The following is a 13751-nucleotide window of genomic DNA, read 5'->3' on the forward strand; positions in this document are numbered from 1 at the left end:
GTAGTTTAAGGGAGGGGTGATGTAACGGGGTGTATCGTTACATTAAATTAACACTAAAAGGTTGTTAATAAATATATTATCTGAAACGTAGATAATATTTGGAGGATATTACTTTAAAATGTAATGTTCAGAAATCTTATCCATAAATAGGTATAGGCCATTATATCTATTTATTCCGCAGACTATTCAACTGTAGATGTAAACAAAAGAGAGAGACAGATAAGATAAGATAAGATTTCAGTTGCATGTTTAGTATTAGTTTATAATTAAGTTAGCGTTAACAGATAGAAAGAAGAGATATTGATATAGTTTTCATTTTACCCTCTTTAGCTTGTTACCTTAAAGAAAAGTCTTTCTCTGCACGTACTAGTGTACGTGAAATAACGTAAGGCACCACTCGCAACTGAAGCAGTGCGAAGTGGAGTTGTACTGAAGCAGTACAAGTCGTAGTGCCCCGTTACACCCTGGGGAGGGCTCGCATCTCTATCGAAATGCGCGATGCGATTGACGTTTCTCAACCGATTACAGGCGCCAGGGGTGCGTGTTTTTCGATGGAGCTTCTGATCCATCGGATGGGTCTCGTCATACGGACGGACGAGGCCCTCAACGTCAGCAACCAGCTGGGAACGAGGCTCCCAGCTGTCATGTGAAGGTGGATAACCACGCCAGCGAACCAGATAACTCGTTCGCTGCCCCTTCACATCACGGTGGTTTGAAATACGTTCCACAAGGAAATGTTGACCACCGTGGAAATCCACCAATGCTTGTGGCGGAGGAGAAAAAATTAGAATCGACCCATGTGGCGGATCTAGAGTCAAAGATCGACAAACTCGACCGCTTCCTCCAGGATTTAGAGGAAGGACTTGTACACGAGCGCGGTAAGCGTCGCTAGTTAGAGCATACGGTGCAGAATCACCATATCGAGCGGTTGGAAGACCGTTCGAAGAGTGCGTACTCCATGATGGAGTACGAACGGAAATATCACGCTCTTTGTGATGAGCTGTCTTCCGCTCATCGTGGTTTCGAGGATCTTCGGACCCGGCATGAGAATCTCCAGATTCAACATTAGAATCTGGTTCGTGACCACAAGAATCTGTTAGGGATTCTTGAAAAAGGGTGGTCAGCTCCGTCCTCGGAAGAAGCAGCGTACCGATGGTACGGGCGGAGCCGACCAACGTAAAACGTAGGATGTGAAAGCATGCTACGTGGCATTTCTATTGTGTACGCATTGCCTCTGCGATGACAGTACACGGAATGGACCAATGAACTTGGGTAGTAGTTTACTGCGACCCACAACTAGTGACTTCATACATAGGAAAGATAACCGTAGAGAGTAGTACTAGGTCAATAATCGTAAATGAAAGAACATATGCTCTTCAATGTTTGTCTGCATTCCGTTTCTGACGGTCCACTGCGTTAGCAATGGAATCCTGTACCAAACGGACAACTGATTCTCGCGCCAGCAGATATTTCTCTGCTGACTCACTTGTTTTGTCGTTTTCAGTGCTTTTGTGCGCACTGCCATAAAATCTTTCTCATCTTCGATGTCGATTGCTTCGACACTGACGTCACTCGCGCTGTTGTATACTTCGATGCGATTATGATGAGCATTAGCCAGAAATGGTTTTGCTCGTGCGAGTCCACCCCCGTCTTAAACAAGAGGATTCCTCTAATTGGGTGGGTATACGTGGATGGCGTAAGCCATTCACGAAGAACGGTGGATGCGTTGTAGACGCATGCACCGAATTGTTGATGGCAAATTCAATCATCCGTAAACCTCCCTCAATTCGGATACGATTAGACGTAACCTCCACGTATCTCTTCGAGGACGCGATTTACGCGTTCCGTCTGACCATTTGGCTCTGGATGATCAGAAGTTGACATAGTCAGCCGTGTTCCGATCTCTCCAAACACGGATTGCCAAAACTCCGCCGCACACCGTAGAACTCTATCCGAGACCAGTTCACGGGGTAAGCCGTGGAGTTTGAATACCGTGTCGATAAAGACACGGGCACAGCCCGGAGCCGTGATTGACTCTAGTACTGCTGCAAGATGTACCATCATGCTATATCTGTCTACAAAAACAAGGATTCCATTGTTTTTGTGATCGTCTTCGGGAAATCCGAAGCTCATAGATACGGACTGCCAACATTCTGCCGGAAGTGGTAGAGGTTGGAGAGGTGCACGGGATGAAGGGCTAGGCTTCACCCGTTGACATACCTCGCAAGCACGAATGTACTTGCGCACGAGCTGATACTGGCGGGGCCGGTAAAATTCGCGACTTACTGTGAGATAATTTTCTCATGTCCACGATGCCCACCTGTTGGTGCATCGTGATACTCATACATGATGCGCATCCGCAAGCATTGTGAGTAGGGACGACTACGCGTGCGCAGCCGGCTCGAAATCAAGTCGGCGTGATAAAGCATCAGCGACGACATTAATAGCGTCCTGGTTTATATTCCTCGTAAAAATTACACTCCGCGAAATAGGATAGCCACCTCGCCATTCTTTGCGAGAGGTGTGGGATATTTACGGCCGTGCGTAATTACGCATGGTCCGTATATACGATGAACGGTCTATCTCCGAGGAGATAGATTCTAAACTTAGCCAATGCATATTTCATGGCAATGAGTTCCTTGTCATTCATCAGATGGCCATCTGATGAACAATTGGCAGGCATCTTTACGGATCGATCCTGTCAGCTGATTCTTGGCTCATATTTTCTAAGCCAAGGCTAACCTAGGATGACATCAAATTTGTCATCTAAAGCCAGAATGATGAAACCATCATCTTACTGAAAATCTTTTAACGTGTCCTGAAATTTCACTGCGCCTTTCATTACTGTTATCGATGCGCCTGTCGCTAGACGCACCATCATCCTCGTTGGAGGGATGTCGCGCTCAACATATTTGGGTCTACGACCCTCTAGCGACTGGCGACGAATAAAGTTATTCAATGCCCCACAGTCTACTAGGGCTCTAAGTGACAATTCATTTGTCAATCGTAGCTTCAAGGTGATGAGGGATACCTGCAGAGACACATAATGATTGTGTGTCTGGAGCAACTTTTGTCAAAAAATTTGCAATTCTCTTGGGGTTGCTGGAACAGTAGGGCGTTGCGCCCCTACTGACCCCGACCATTTTTGGCGATCCGCCTCGCTGTTGCAATTTCGCAACAACGTCGGACCCGCGACCGTTGCCGTATTTGGCATTCGGTCCATAATTACGTTCCGTACTTCTCGGTACTGTGTCTGGGGCACTGCCCATATGAGCGTTGTGTCCTCACTTTTGACAGCGACTGCATTTCTGCGATCGCTTGTTGTTCGAAAAGTGAGGTCTCTCGCTTTCGACGTAAGAGAGGTCCATAGGTTTTGGACCGCCAAGCTCGTGTTGTCTTGGAGGACGATACGATGTCGAACTAGGTTGAGCCTGTATCAAGCTAGAGTCCTCCTGTTCCGCAACGGATATTGCTTCTTTAAGCGTATCCAGTTCCAAGCGGAACAGATGGGTCTTTTCGAAACCATCCGTAAGACCTTGCATGAACACCGTAGTCAACGTGTATTCATGAACTGGGTTGTTTGTGATACAACTCGCTAAGAGTTGTATGTGCTGGGCATATGCGTGAACATCACGCTTGCCTTGCTTGAGTTTCAGAAGCTCTGATCGAGCTATGAACTCAGCCCTAGGGGCAGTTTAAACGTCTGTTTGAGCCGGGCTTTAAAAGCCTCTAGCAACCCAAAGTCATATGGGTCGCGCAACTTAAGGCCTAGTGCCCAAGTTTTAGCACGACAGCCAAATTTGATTAAGCAAATGCGACTTGCATTTGCTCGTCGACGATGTGACGAGCCCTTATGGCATCGTCCAACTCGACAAACCACCTTAAGAGGGAGTCTTCTTCGACTCCCCTATACTTAGAGATGTCAATCTTTAAGGTTTCGGGACGACGCGTTTGCGTTAACCCGGTTTCAGGGGTCTGTAGCTGTTGTAACCTCAACCGTTCTGCCTGTTGAGGCCTTGCTGATTAAGCAAGGCTACCTTCCCCTTCGCTTCGTCAAGTTTATGTTGTATGAACTTGGCGATGGCTGAATGGAGGGTATCTCTGTCCAAACAGGACAGCATGGCCAAGATTGCATCATTTCCTACGGTCGAACTCATTCTTTTGACCGCACTCCTTTCTATGTCACTTAGAAAGGAGTAGCTATCACGCGAAACGTGATGCGTATTTCCACTATCATCTGACATGTCCATGTACGATATTAGAACTGTGGTGCTTGGACGGACTACAAGTGCTACCAGGTGCAACGGGGCACTACCGACTTGTATTGCTCTAGTACAAGTCGCACTGCTTCAGTGCAAGTGGTGCCTCACGTCACTTCACGTACACTTATACGTGCACAGGAAGTCTTTCTTTAAAACACTTTCTTTAAAGAGGGTTAAAAGTAAACTGCATTAATATAATTAAGTTCTTCTTGTCTATCTACTTAACACTAACTTAATTCTATACTAATACAGAACATGATATAAAGTCTTATCTGTCTCTCTCTTTGCGCGCGTCCAGTGCTGACTGGACCACGGAGCAAGTAGATATAAAGGCATATCTATACCAATGAATAAGCTTTTAGAATGTTACTATGTAAAGTAACATTTACCAAAATATTATCTACCTTTTAGATAGTATTTCGTGACAACCTTTGAGTGTTAATTTAATGTAACGATACACCTACGTAACGATCTTATATCTACTACTGACTTTATTATGCTATTAAAAAATTATGTATGGCGCCTCGTTGCGCACCGCACAGTCGGGGTTGATCTAAACTTAAATCAACCAATCAATAGAACTTATGTGTTATTGCATCAGTATTACCAAATTAGGTAATATTAGAACTATCAAGTCAAATAATTAATAAAGATAATAGTTTGTACTTCTTTGCTTATTTCCTTTCATAAAACATAAAATTAATAATCACTCTTTTTAGGAAATAATACGTATGTAACGTACACCCCGTTTCAGTAGCAACAAACTTTTATTTGACAACAATGTCTCATCACTCCTAGAGTGATGGAATGCTGTGAATTTGTGACTATCAATTCCGTATAAGGTTTTGAAGATTTATGGAAACTGCGCGATACCGACAAGTCGACGTTGCGGGAAAAATTCAATGTACAAAATCAAGAAACGGATTTTGGGAGACAGCAAATGCGTCAAGCTTAAGCTAAATTAGGCGCTAAATGTCCCAATTTTGCGAGGTGCTTAAAGATTTTCCATAAAATGGTGTTTGTGAGCATTGGCAACAGCTTTGATCTAATGCAGACGGCATCTAATTTGGTAAAGAACGGTGTAGTGTCGCTAAACAGCAAGCTTTAAAGTGTCTATATAAAACAACATTAGCCGAATTTGACTTGGATGAGTTTAAATTTCGTTTAACGAAATCTGTGTGGTAGTCAGAAATTGTCAATGTCTTTATATTGCAAATTCTTGTCGTTTGGTTACCACAACTTTGCTTTATTTGGCTGCAACTTCCATCACATCGCTCGGCTGTTCTTCCTCCGTTGCGTCTTCACTGTCATTATCGTTGTTTTCTGTAGCATCTGACGGCTCGTCTACTGACATCTTGCCATTTTCATCGTCCTCCTCGAGAGCCACTTTATCAATCTGTACTACGATTTCGTTCGAAGTCTCGCCACCTTCATCTTTCTGAGCATTGGCTTTCTGGGTTTTGCTTCGATTTGCTGCGACTTTTGTTTCTGAAGCAGCAACAGCGTCAATTTCTGATTGATAGCTCTACTATCAATCCAACCAAATCGACCTTGCAGACAAGACTCAATGGGCTCGATGAAGTGCTCAAAATCTACATCGCGCAGTGTTTGAAGCACATCCTTTAATGTGATAGTACTGCGCTTATTGACTACCGCTGTCTCATGAGCTCTGAGGGAATACAAATTTAGTTAGCAGAACCACCTCGAGGAATGATTTCTCTACTCTACGCACAAAGATGCCAAGTACAGCGTAAACACACTAGTTGCAGAATTAAGTGTCTGTCTGGCATCCTTTGTAAGTATAGCACTCTCCGGTAGCACCTTTTTGACAGCGCGAGCCGTCAAACTGGCCGCATGCTCGTGATCCATTAAATTAAGCTGACTATATTTATTTACGGAGGTATTTTGCAACGCCAAAACTTTCAAATTTCAATCGCACACATTCAATCTTAGAGGCTTTAGTATGTCAGCATTGAAGGAAACAACGCCAAGTATCAAGTTCAATTATTCAGACAGCAAATTTAAAAAAATGACACAATCTGCTTTAAAACCTAGAAAAGATTTAAGAAAAATTATCGCGACCTACTGGGCAAGCTGATATAAGGCAGCCTCCACAGGAGGACCGGGAACACGCGGTGGTACAGACACAAGCTTGGCAGCGGGAGCAGGTAGCGCAGTAGAGGATGGCCCGACAGCAGGCGGATGATTAGCGGCAGCCGCCTTCGGCACCGATTCGGCGGGTTTCTCAGTGGGTGCTTCGGTTGGAAGCTCGATGGCGACAGGAATTTTGGTCCGCAGAGCTGGCTCGGGCTTGGGAATGTCTTGACCTTTCACATCACGAGACTCGGAGTTGTGGCCGCTAAGCGAGAGCCACAGCACGAATATAACAGCGGCAAGGACTACGACGATGCCAGTAATACCAACGATGCGTTTGCGTTTTTGGGCGTCCGAGGTGTACTGCCCAGCGCGCAAAGGGGTAGTTTCGGAGGCCATGCTGCAAAACACTTTGAAATAGATGAGTTACTCTGCACGGCTACAATCTAGAAGTGAGAAAGCCAAATCAGCTTTTTATGGCGTGCGATTTGTGATTATTGAAGGATCACTACATTTGTAAAAACTCAGACTGGTTCAAGGAATAGAGGAGCATCGGACCAAAAAAATTGGCATTAACATTTTTTATTTAGACCAGTGAACTTCATCCGTGTAATTAATTAAATTTAGTGATTAAGGCCGCGCCCTCAATTGCGAAAAATCTAATGAGTCGAATCCGCTCCGTTTTGATGCGATGGTCAGACGAGAATGGCATATCCAAGAAACGCGCAACAGCACCTAGCATATGCAACCGATGCTATCGGATCATGCTCCGAACGAAAATTTTGAGTATAGCAACGCAATTAATGCTGGAACACTTTACGTTACTATTATTCTGCAACATAAGGATGTGCTCGTTTCGCGTAAATGCGGAATTGTCAAGCACATACATGCGAAACCACAAACAAATCAATAGCCACGATTATCTTGCTCACATGTCAGCTGCACCACTGTTGTCCAAAGGGTTTAGGCGAAAGTGAGCTGCGTTCAAGCCAAATTTGATTCACCGCTCTTTCAAATCTTTGTGGAACCCCACTGAGTCTGACGTTGACGAGTGTCCATCCTTAAGGCAAAGCTCTCAGCGCACAGTTAAATTAACCTGAGTATAACTTCAGTATTAATGACGCGCTGCGTGCCAAGGTCAAAAACTCAGCGCTATTCAATGTTTGATATCAGGAATTTGCTCTAAATTAAATTACCATTTCAATTACTTTGCGCGCTGTTCCGCGAAAGTGCGTCTGTTCTTCGCCTTTTTATCGACGCGTCATGAAGTGAAATTTTTAGTATTCTTTGGAATTGGGCTTCTACAAACATATTGGCGTAGAAATAGGATTTATTTTGTGATATGGGTTGGTTGTTGGATCTTTGGTAATTGAATTTGTCATTCGGCTTTATAACTCGAGAATGTTACGTACGTCAGAATTGACACCGCTCGTGGTGGAGAGCCCTCGGCCTCTCCCCTCTGTAATTTCAGTTTCCACGCTTCGTCGGTCCGCGGCGCTAACCTCACTATTCTTGATCACTGGCGTTGCGTCGCTGCTCATGCTTTCACTTGTGACGCAGCAAAATTCATCAGTATCAAGCGTGGAAAACCTACCAAGTACGGAGTCTGTGAATAACCACGACGACACGTTCTGCGGAATTACGAACTATGAAACGGGCTACATCAAGCTGCCAAACAAGAATGATGATCACTTTTTTTACTGGTTTGTCGAGTCAAAAAGTGATCCGACAAGAGACCCGTTGGTTCTTTGGCTGACGGGAGGCCCTGGCTGCTCCGGAATGCTTGCACTGTTGGCTGAGAACGGCCCTTGCCATGTGCTTCCGGATCTGTCCACCACGTACAATCCGTACTCGTGGAACAGACGCGCAAATGTGATTTGGCTTGACCAACCCTCCGGAGTTGGATACTCATATGGCCTTACAGAAGACATCAACTCTGATATTGTGGCTGAGAATATCTACTGGTTTCTGCAGGCTTTTTATAAAAAGCGTCCTGACCTGGCTGACCGAGAATTTTTCATTACTGGGGAGAGTTTTGGGGGCCATTTCGTCCCAAATGCTGCTAGTTATATACTAAAGGCTAATATGCTTCGACATTTATATCAAAGCACCGTGCACATCTCACTTGCAGGTATTGCGGTTGGAAATGGAATGACTGATCCCGCAGTGCAGAGCCAGCACAGTGTCGACATGGTGCATAATTCGTACAACATATCATTGCTGAGTGGAAAATCAATTGAAGACATGCGCAACGCACAGCCGGTGTGTCAGAAGCTCATCGACCGGTGTCAAGACGAACGACCGAGCTGCATTGATGCGAAAGATTTTTGCTTTGGAGCGTTGGAGGTACCTTACTTTCGCTCGGGGCGCAACCCTTACGATATTCGTGAGCCGTGTACAGAAGTCAACATCATGCAATGTTTTCACTTTGAACATATTGAGACATACTTAAATTTGCCAAAAGTGCAAGGCCGACTTGGCATTAACGTGAATAAGTCAAAGCCGTGGCGAGAGTGCGATGCAGCAATCGGTGAAGGGTTTGCACTTAAAAGTTTCCATTCTTCTGCAAACGAGGTCAAGCTTTTACTTGATGCGGGGGTCCGCGTGCTGATCTACGCTGGCGACGCCGACCTCATGTGCAATTGGGTCGGCAACCAAGCCTGGGTCATGGCGTTAGACTGGAGCGGTAAATCAGGCTTTAATAGCGCACTGAACCGCCAATTTGTTACGTCCGAAACACGTGACGCCGGTCGTGTTCGATCATTTGAAAACTTGGCATTCATACGTCTGTTCAATGCCGGCCACATGGTTCCGATGGACCAACCTGCAGTCTCGGTCGACATGATTGACAAATTTTTTCAAAACGAGGAATTTTGAGCCTTGTGAGACAGATGACAGTTGTGAAATAGTAACTTGTTCTTTAAGGCATCGGCTAAGAGACTTCGTGCACGCTACGATCTCGGTTATAGCATTGGTATTACCTTTGTAGTGGGCTTACGTTGTAATTAAATGTCTTCTCATGTGCAAAATAATTTGCCTGAAACTTCCCGTGCACTTGAAAGTGATTTCGATGCTCTTCCCAAAACACAGTCGGTTGAATAGCACCTGACTGCAATTGCTGCTAGTACGCTTGATTTGTTTCTTTCAGCTCAAGCACCATGTCCTGTATCTCTGTAGCTGCGACAAAATGTCAATACTCATGGCCTTCATGCTGCTTTGCGCCAAATCATAAAACCTCGATAAACTAATAATTCCGCCTGGCCCCTTATGCTACACTTGCGTCGTTCCGTTCGATGTCCGCAGAGCTGCCTGCGCGTTGGACTTTTCTCCTCAAGCGCAAAGTTATCACCGACATTCATTAGTACGCCTATATTTTATGTGAACGCGGCTCCGCACATTGGTCACGTACACTCGGCTGTGCTGGCGGACGCGCTATCTCGTTGGCACAAAATCAAGGGAAGTGATGTATTGTTTACCACGGGGACGGATGAGCATGGGCTTAAAGTGCAGGAGGCAGCGGAAAATAGTGGCACGACGGACTACAAGGCTTTTTGTAACGAAGTGTCTTCGCGCTATATTGACGTCTTTCAGAAAGCCAATGTACTGTACTCGCGCTTTATTCGCACAAGTGACTCAGACCATCATGAAGCCGTTAATGCATTCTGGAGGGTACTTCGCGACAATGGACACATTTACTTAGGCAACCATGAATCGTGGTATTGTAAGTCGGATGAGAGTTTCTTGACCGAGATGCAAGTGGAAGATAAGGTCGAGGCCTGCGGCAACGTAATTAAAGTGTCAAAGGAAAGTGGACACCCCGTCGAGATGTTGCATGAGGAAAACTATAAATTTAGGCTGTCAAATTTTCAAAACCGATTACTTGAGTGGCTGGACGCCAAACCCGACGTCATTGTGCCCAAGACAAGATACAATGAAGTGCGCGCGGCAATCACTGGTGGACTAAAAGATCTGTCCGTATCACGATTGAGTAACAAAATTTGTTGGGCCATCAAAGTACCTGGTGAGCAATCGGCTTCTCGTATTTGGTCGCTTTACGAGCTCATTTGTTAATATTGTGCTTTCAGATGATGACAAACATTGCGTGTATGTGTGGCTGGATGCGTTAACAAATTATTTGACGAGTGCTGGGTATCCAAAGAATATTGACCATTACTGGCCGACTGCTTACCATATTGTGGGGAAAGATATATTGAAATTTCATGCCATTATTTGGCCTGCCTTCCTTATGGCAGCAAATCTTCCACTTCCGAAGAAGGTGGTAGCGCACGCCCACTGGACTGTTGGGGGTGTCAAAATGTCAAAGAGTTTACGCAACGTTGTCGATCCTTACGAAGTACTGTCGAAATACGGATCTGACTATGTGCGCTTCTTCTTAATGCGTGAGGGCGTGCTTACGAATGATGGCGATTTTAACGTGGAAAAGCTTGAAGACCGTGTGAACAGTGAACTTGCTGACACGCTAGGTAACCTCGTTTCTCGCAGCACGGGCAAATCGGTATTAGAGAAGGGAATTATCCCGTTGCGTCCTGAATTAAACCGGCTTACCGTTGAAGACATGAAAATAGTGACGAAAGGACGTGCACTTCGCACCAAAGTGGAACTCTACTTTGACACGCCAGATGTAAATTGTCAATTTCTTTTGCGGTGTGATCGATCTCATTCTCATATTTGTTCTGGTGCCTCTGAAGTTCGCGCGCGGTTTAGAAGAAATATTTTTTTATCTTCATGACGTCAATCGGTATGCTTTTGAAATCATACTTGTACAACTCTGACGCGTTTGCAGCTATTTTACAAATATGGAGCCGTGGGTTTTGAGAAAAAGACTTGAGCAAGGCGACGACGTGACATCTGAAAAAAGCAAAGCAACAAGAGAGCGCTTAAGTACTGTACTGTACATGTCCATTGACGCGGCGCGTATGAGCGGTAAGGCCATCCGCGTTCGATTGTCAATTTTGTCAAATGTGTTACTTATGATGCTCGTGCCTTTGTAAAGCTATTCTGCTGCAGCCTGTTGTCCCAATAGCTGCAACAAAAATTTTGGACTATCTAGGTGTCCCGGCAGATAAACGTTCTCTTACTGATGCAACGCTTCTTGCTGACGACGACAGTGTGATGGGCTCTAAGATTTGCAACACAAAATCATTTGTTCCGTTTCCTAAGGTGCGCAAGGAGCGCGTCAAGGACAATGCGGAAGGTGAAGAGCGGATAAATGAAGGATTTTAGTTTTGATGATGAAGCTTACTTAACTGAGCAACGAACTAAATAGTAGAACTTTTTAACCCCCCTGTCAAATAAATTATTATTTCAAGGCGTTAATGCTTCTTGGCGTCGGTCGCAGTTTGTGCCAGCGCTTCTGTTCTTCGGTGCCCTCTGCTCGAGCTCTGGTACGCCAGTGATGCAAGCAATCCTTTGCATACCATGTATATATTATATTCCTCACTGTTTCGTAAAAATAACAGTCGTCGATCGCCGAGGCGCATGCGGAGCTGATCGCCCACGCTACACATCAGAAGTCGCGTCCTGCGAACAAACGACGGGAACTGGTTGGTAACCTACAGAAATACAAAATTTCTGCTTCAGTAGAGCGTGCTGCTGAAGTACATGCAACCTCAGTGGTCCATCCAAATGCGGAGTTGGGCCCTAATGTCCTGGTAGGACCGTATTCTTTTATTGGACCAGGTCAGCTCCCTTTTGTTATTTTGTCAATACTATATGTTAATCGAATAGTGAATCAGACGTGGTACTTAAGGCTGATGTGCAGCTGCATAATCACGTGATTATTGAAGGCAAAACGCTAGTTGGAAGCGGAACTGTGATCCATCCATTTGCGTGTTTAGGAGGAGAGCCACAAGATAAAAAACATTTGCTCTATACCAGGAATAATTTTCGTGCCACGACGCTGAAGATTGGCAAGAATTGTGTAATTAGAGAGCATGTAACAATACACGGCAGCACGTCGTATTCAGAAACACCAACGTATGTAGGTGACGACTGTTGGATACTTTGTGGAGCTCATGTAGCGCACGACGCGCAATTAGGTACACGAGTAGTTGTCTCGAATAATGCATGTATTGCTGGACATGTCTCAATTGGAGACGGCGCAACTATTGGTGGACAGGTGGGGATAAAACAGCACGTAACAATTGGTGCATTAGCGATGGTAGGTGGCCATAGCGCGCTGGATGGTGATGTGATCCCCTACGGACTAGTTGTGGGAAATCGTGCAAAGCTTGCTGGACTAAATCTCGTTGGACTACGCCGTGCTCATGTGGCACGAAACAATATCAAGATGTTGCTGCGGGTATACCGATACGTGTTCGGGATGCCCTCCACCAAGACAACAGGATTTGCACCACCTCTTGAGTAGGTACAAAAAGTTTCATTTAAGAAGGTGCATATTATCTGAATGATATCCGAATGCAGTTTAGCCTACAAAGATACCATTTGTGAACGTGCTTTACAAGCAAAGCAATTTTTGGTTCGGGAAGGACTCGACAGTGAAAGGATACCGCAAGTCGACGAGATGGTACGATGAGATGATTTATATATATTTGCTAGTACGCTGAGTCGATGTCGATTCATTCTTGCAAAAGGTGGAGTTCGTGGTTACGTCGCCGCAGCGCTTACAATCTTCTTTGTGTTTAGCTAAGGTTGCCAATACCCCGCGTTCGTCTGATAATAATTCTTTAGCTAGTAAAATGAGGAAGCGCTGAAAGGCCAAGTAAACCCAACCAGTTTATATGACGGAATAAGGCGGAAAAGAGCTGGTAGGCAAGTATCAAAAAGAGCGGGTAGGCAAGTATATCAAAAATCTATTGAGTTGTATACTTTTTTATTTAAATTACGGGCAATTTGCTCCTAATTTGACCGCTGTGAAATTTTGTGGCTTATAAGTGACATCACTGATTCTAAAAATGGAGATGAATTTTGGGGGTTTGACATTAAAAGCAGTTATGACTACATCTCAGCAAAGGAGTTTCTCGTGATGTTACTTTTCATATTGTCAGATGCAGCAGCATTTGAAGCTTATTTGCGTCCGCAAGCACGAGATCACATTGTTTATCCAACTAAATAATAGTAATTAGACCCAGCACTCGGGTGTAGGCGGGCACGTCGTAATGCGGCCACGCTCTACTTAAGCACACACCCTAGCACAGCGAGAAAGCGGTTTGCACCTGCATCTCTGGCGTGCAGTGAGGTAGTTGTGGTGGGCGCGCAAGCGACCTCACCCAACACACTAAGAACGATGAAGTGACGTCACGGGAGCGGCAATCCGGCTCCCCGTGCGCACTTATCAAGTAGGAAGTATTTCTCAGACCGATTTATATTTGATCATATTAAATATAAATATCTATTTTTACCAATAAAAATGTC

At 44.9% G+C, this 13751-nt stretch overlaps 4 protein-coding genes across 4 annotated transcripts; 2 read left to right on the forward strand and 2 right to left on the reverse strand.

Annotated features, from left to right (window-relative positions):
- Nucleotides 1-5508: 5508 nt before the first annotated feature.
- Nucleotides 5509-6131, reverse strand: CCR75_003790 (uncharacterized protein; the record flags this gene model as incomplete). Its single annotated transcript, XM_067961883.1, is given in 3 exon segments — nt 5509-5774; nt 5792-5931; nt 5995-6131. The coding sequence occupies 3 exon segments, from the start codon at nt 6129-6131 to the stop codon at nt 5509-5511; spliced, it is 543 nt and encodes a 180-aa protein (XP_067822907.1).
- A 213-nt stretch (nt 6132-6344) lies between these two features.
- CCR75_003791 (uncharacterized protein) lies at nt 6345-6755 on the reverse strand (the record flags this gene model as incomplete). The annotated part of the gene is made up of 1 exon (XM_067961884.1): nt 6345-6755. One exon carries the CDS (start codon nt 6753-6755, stop codon nt 6345-6347), a length of 411 nt encoding a protein of 136 aa, XP_067822908.1.
- Nucleotides 6756-7757: 1002 nt separating this feature from the next.
- CCR75_003792 (uncharacterized protein) lies at nt 7758-9233 on the forward strand (the record flags this gene model as incomplete). The annotated part of the gene is made up of 1 exon (XM_067961885.1): nt 7758-9233. The coding sequence occupies one exon, from the start codon at nt 7758-7760 to the stop codon at nt 9231-9233; it is 1476 nt and encodes a 491-aa protein (XP_067822905.1).
- A 390-nt stretch (nt 9234-9623) lies between these two features.
- CCR75_003793 (uncharacterized protein) lies at nt 9624-13517 on the forward strand (the record flags this gene model as incomplete). Its single annotated transcript, XM_067961886.1, has 8 exons — nt 9624-10377; nt 10442-10998; nt 11066-11300; nt 11371-11761; nt 11837-12056; nt 12113-12740; nt 12801-12903; nt 12971-13517. The coding sequence occupies 3 exons, from the start codon at nt 9624-9626 to the stop codon at nt 11147-11149; spliced, it is 1395 nt and encodes a 464-aa protein (XP_067822906.1). The 3' UTR covers nt 11150-11300; nt 11371-11761; nt 11837-12056; nt 12113-12740; nt 12801-12903; nt 12971-13517.
- Nucleotides 13518-13751: the final 234 nt, after the last annotated feature.

The sequence above is a fragment of the Bremia lactucae genome, linkage group LG1 (genome assembly GCF_004359215.1).
Source record: "Bremia lactucae strain SF5 linkage group LG1, whole genome shotgun sequence".
Classification (NCBI taxonomy): domain Eukaryota; phylum Oomycota; class Peronosporomycetes; order Peronosporales; family Peronosporaceae; genus Bremia; species Bremia lactucae.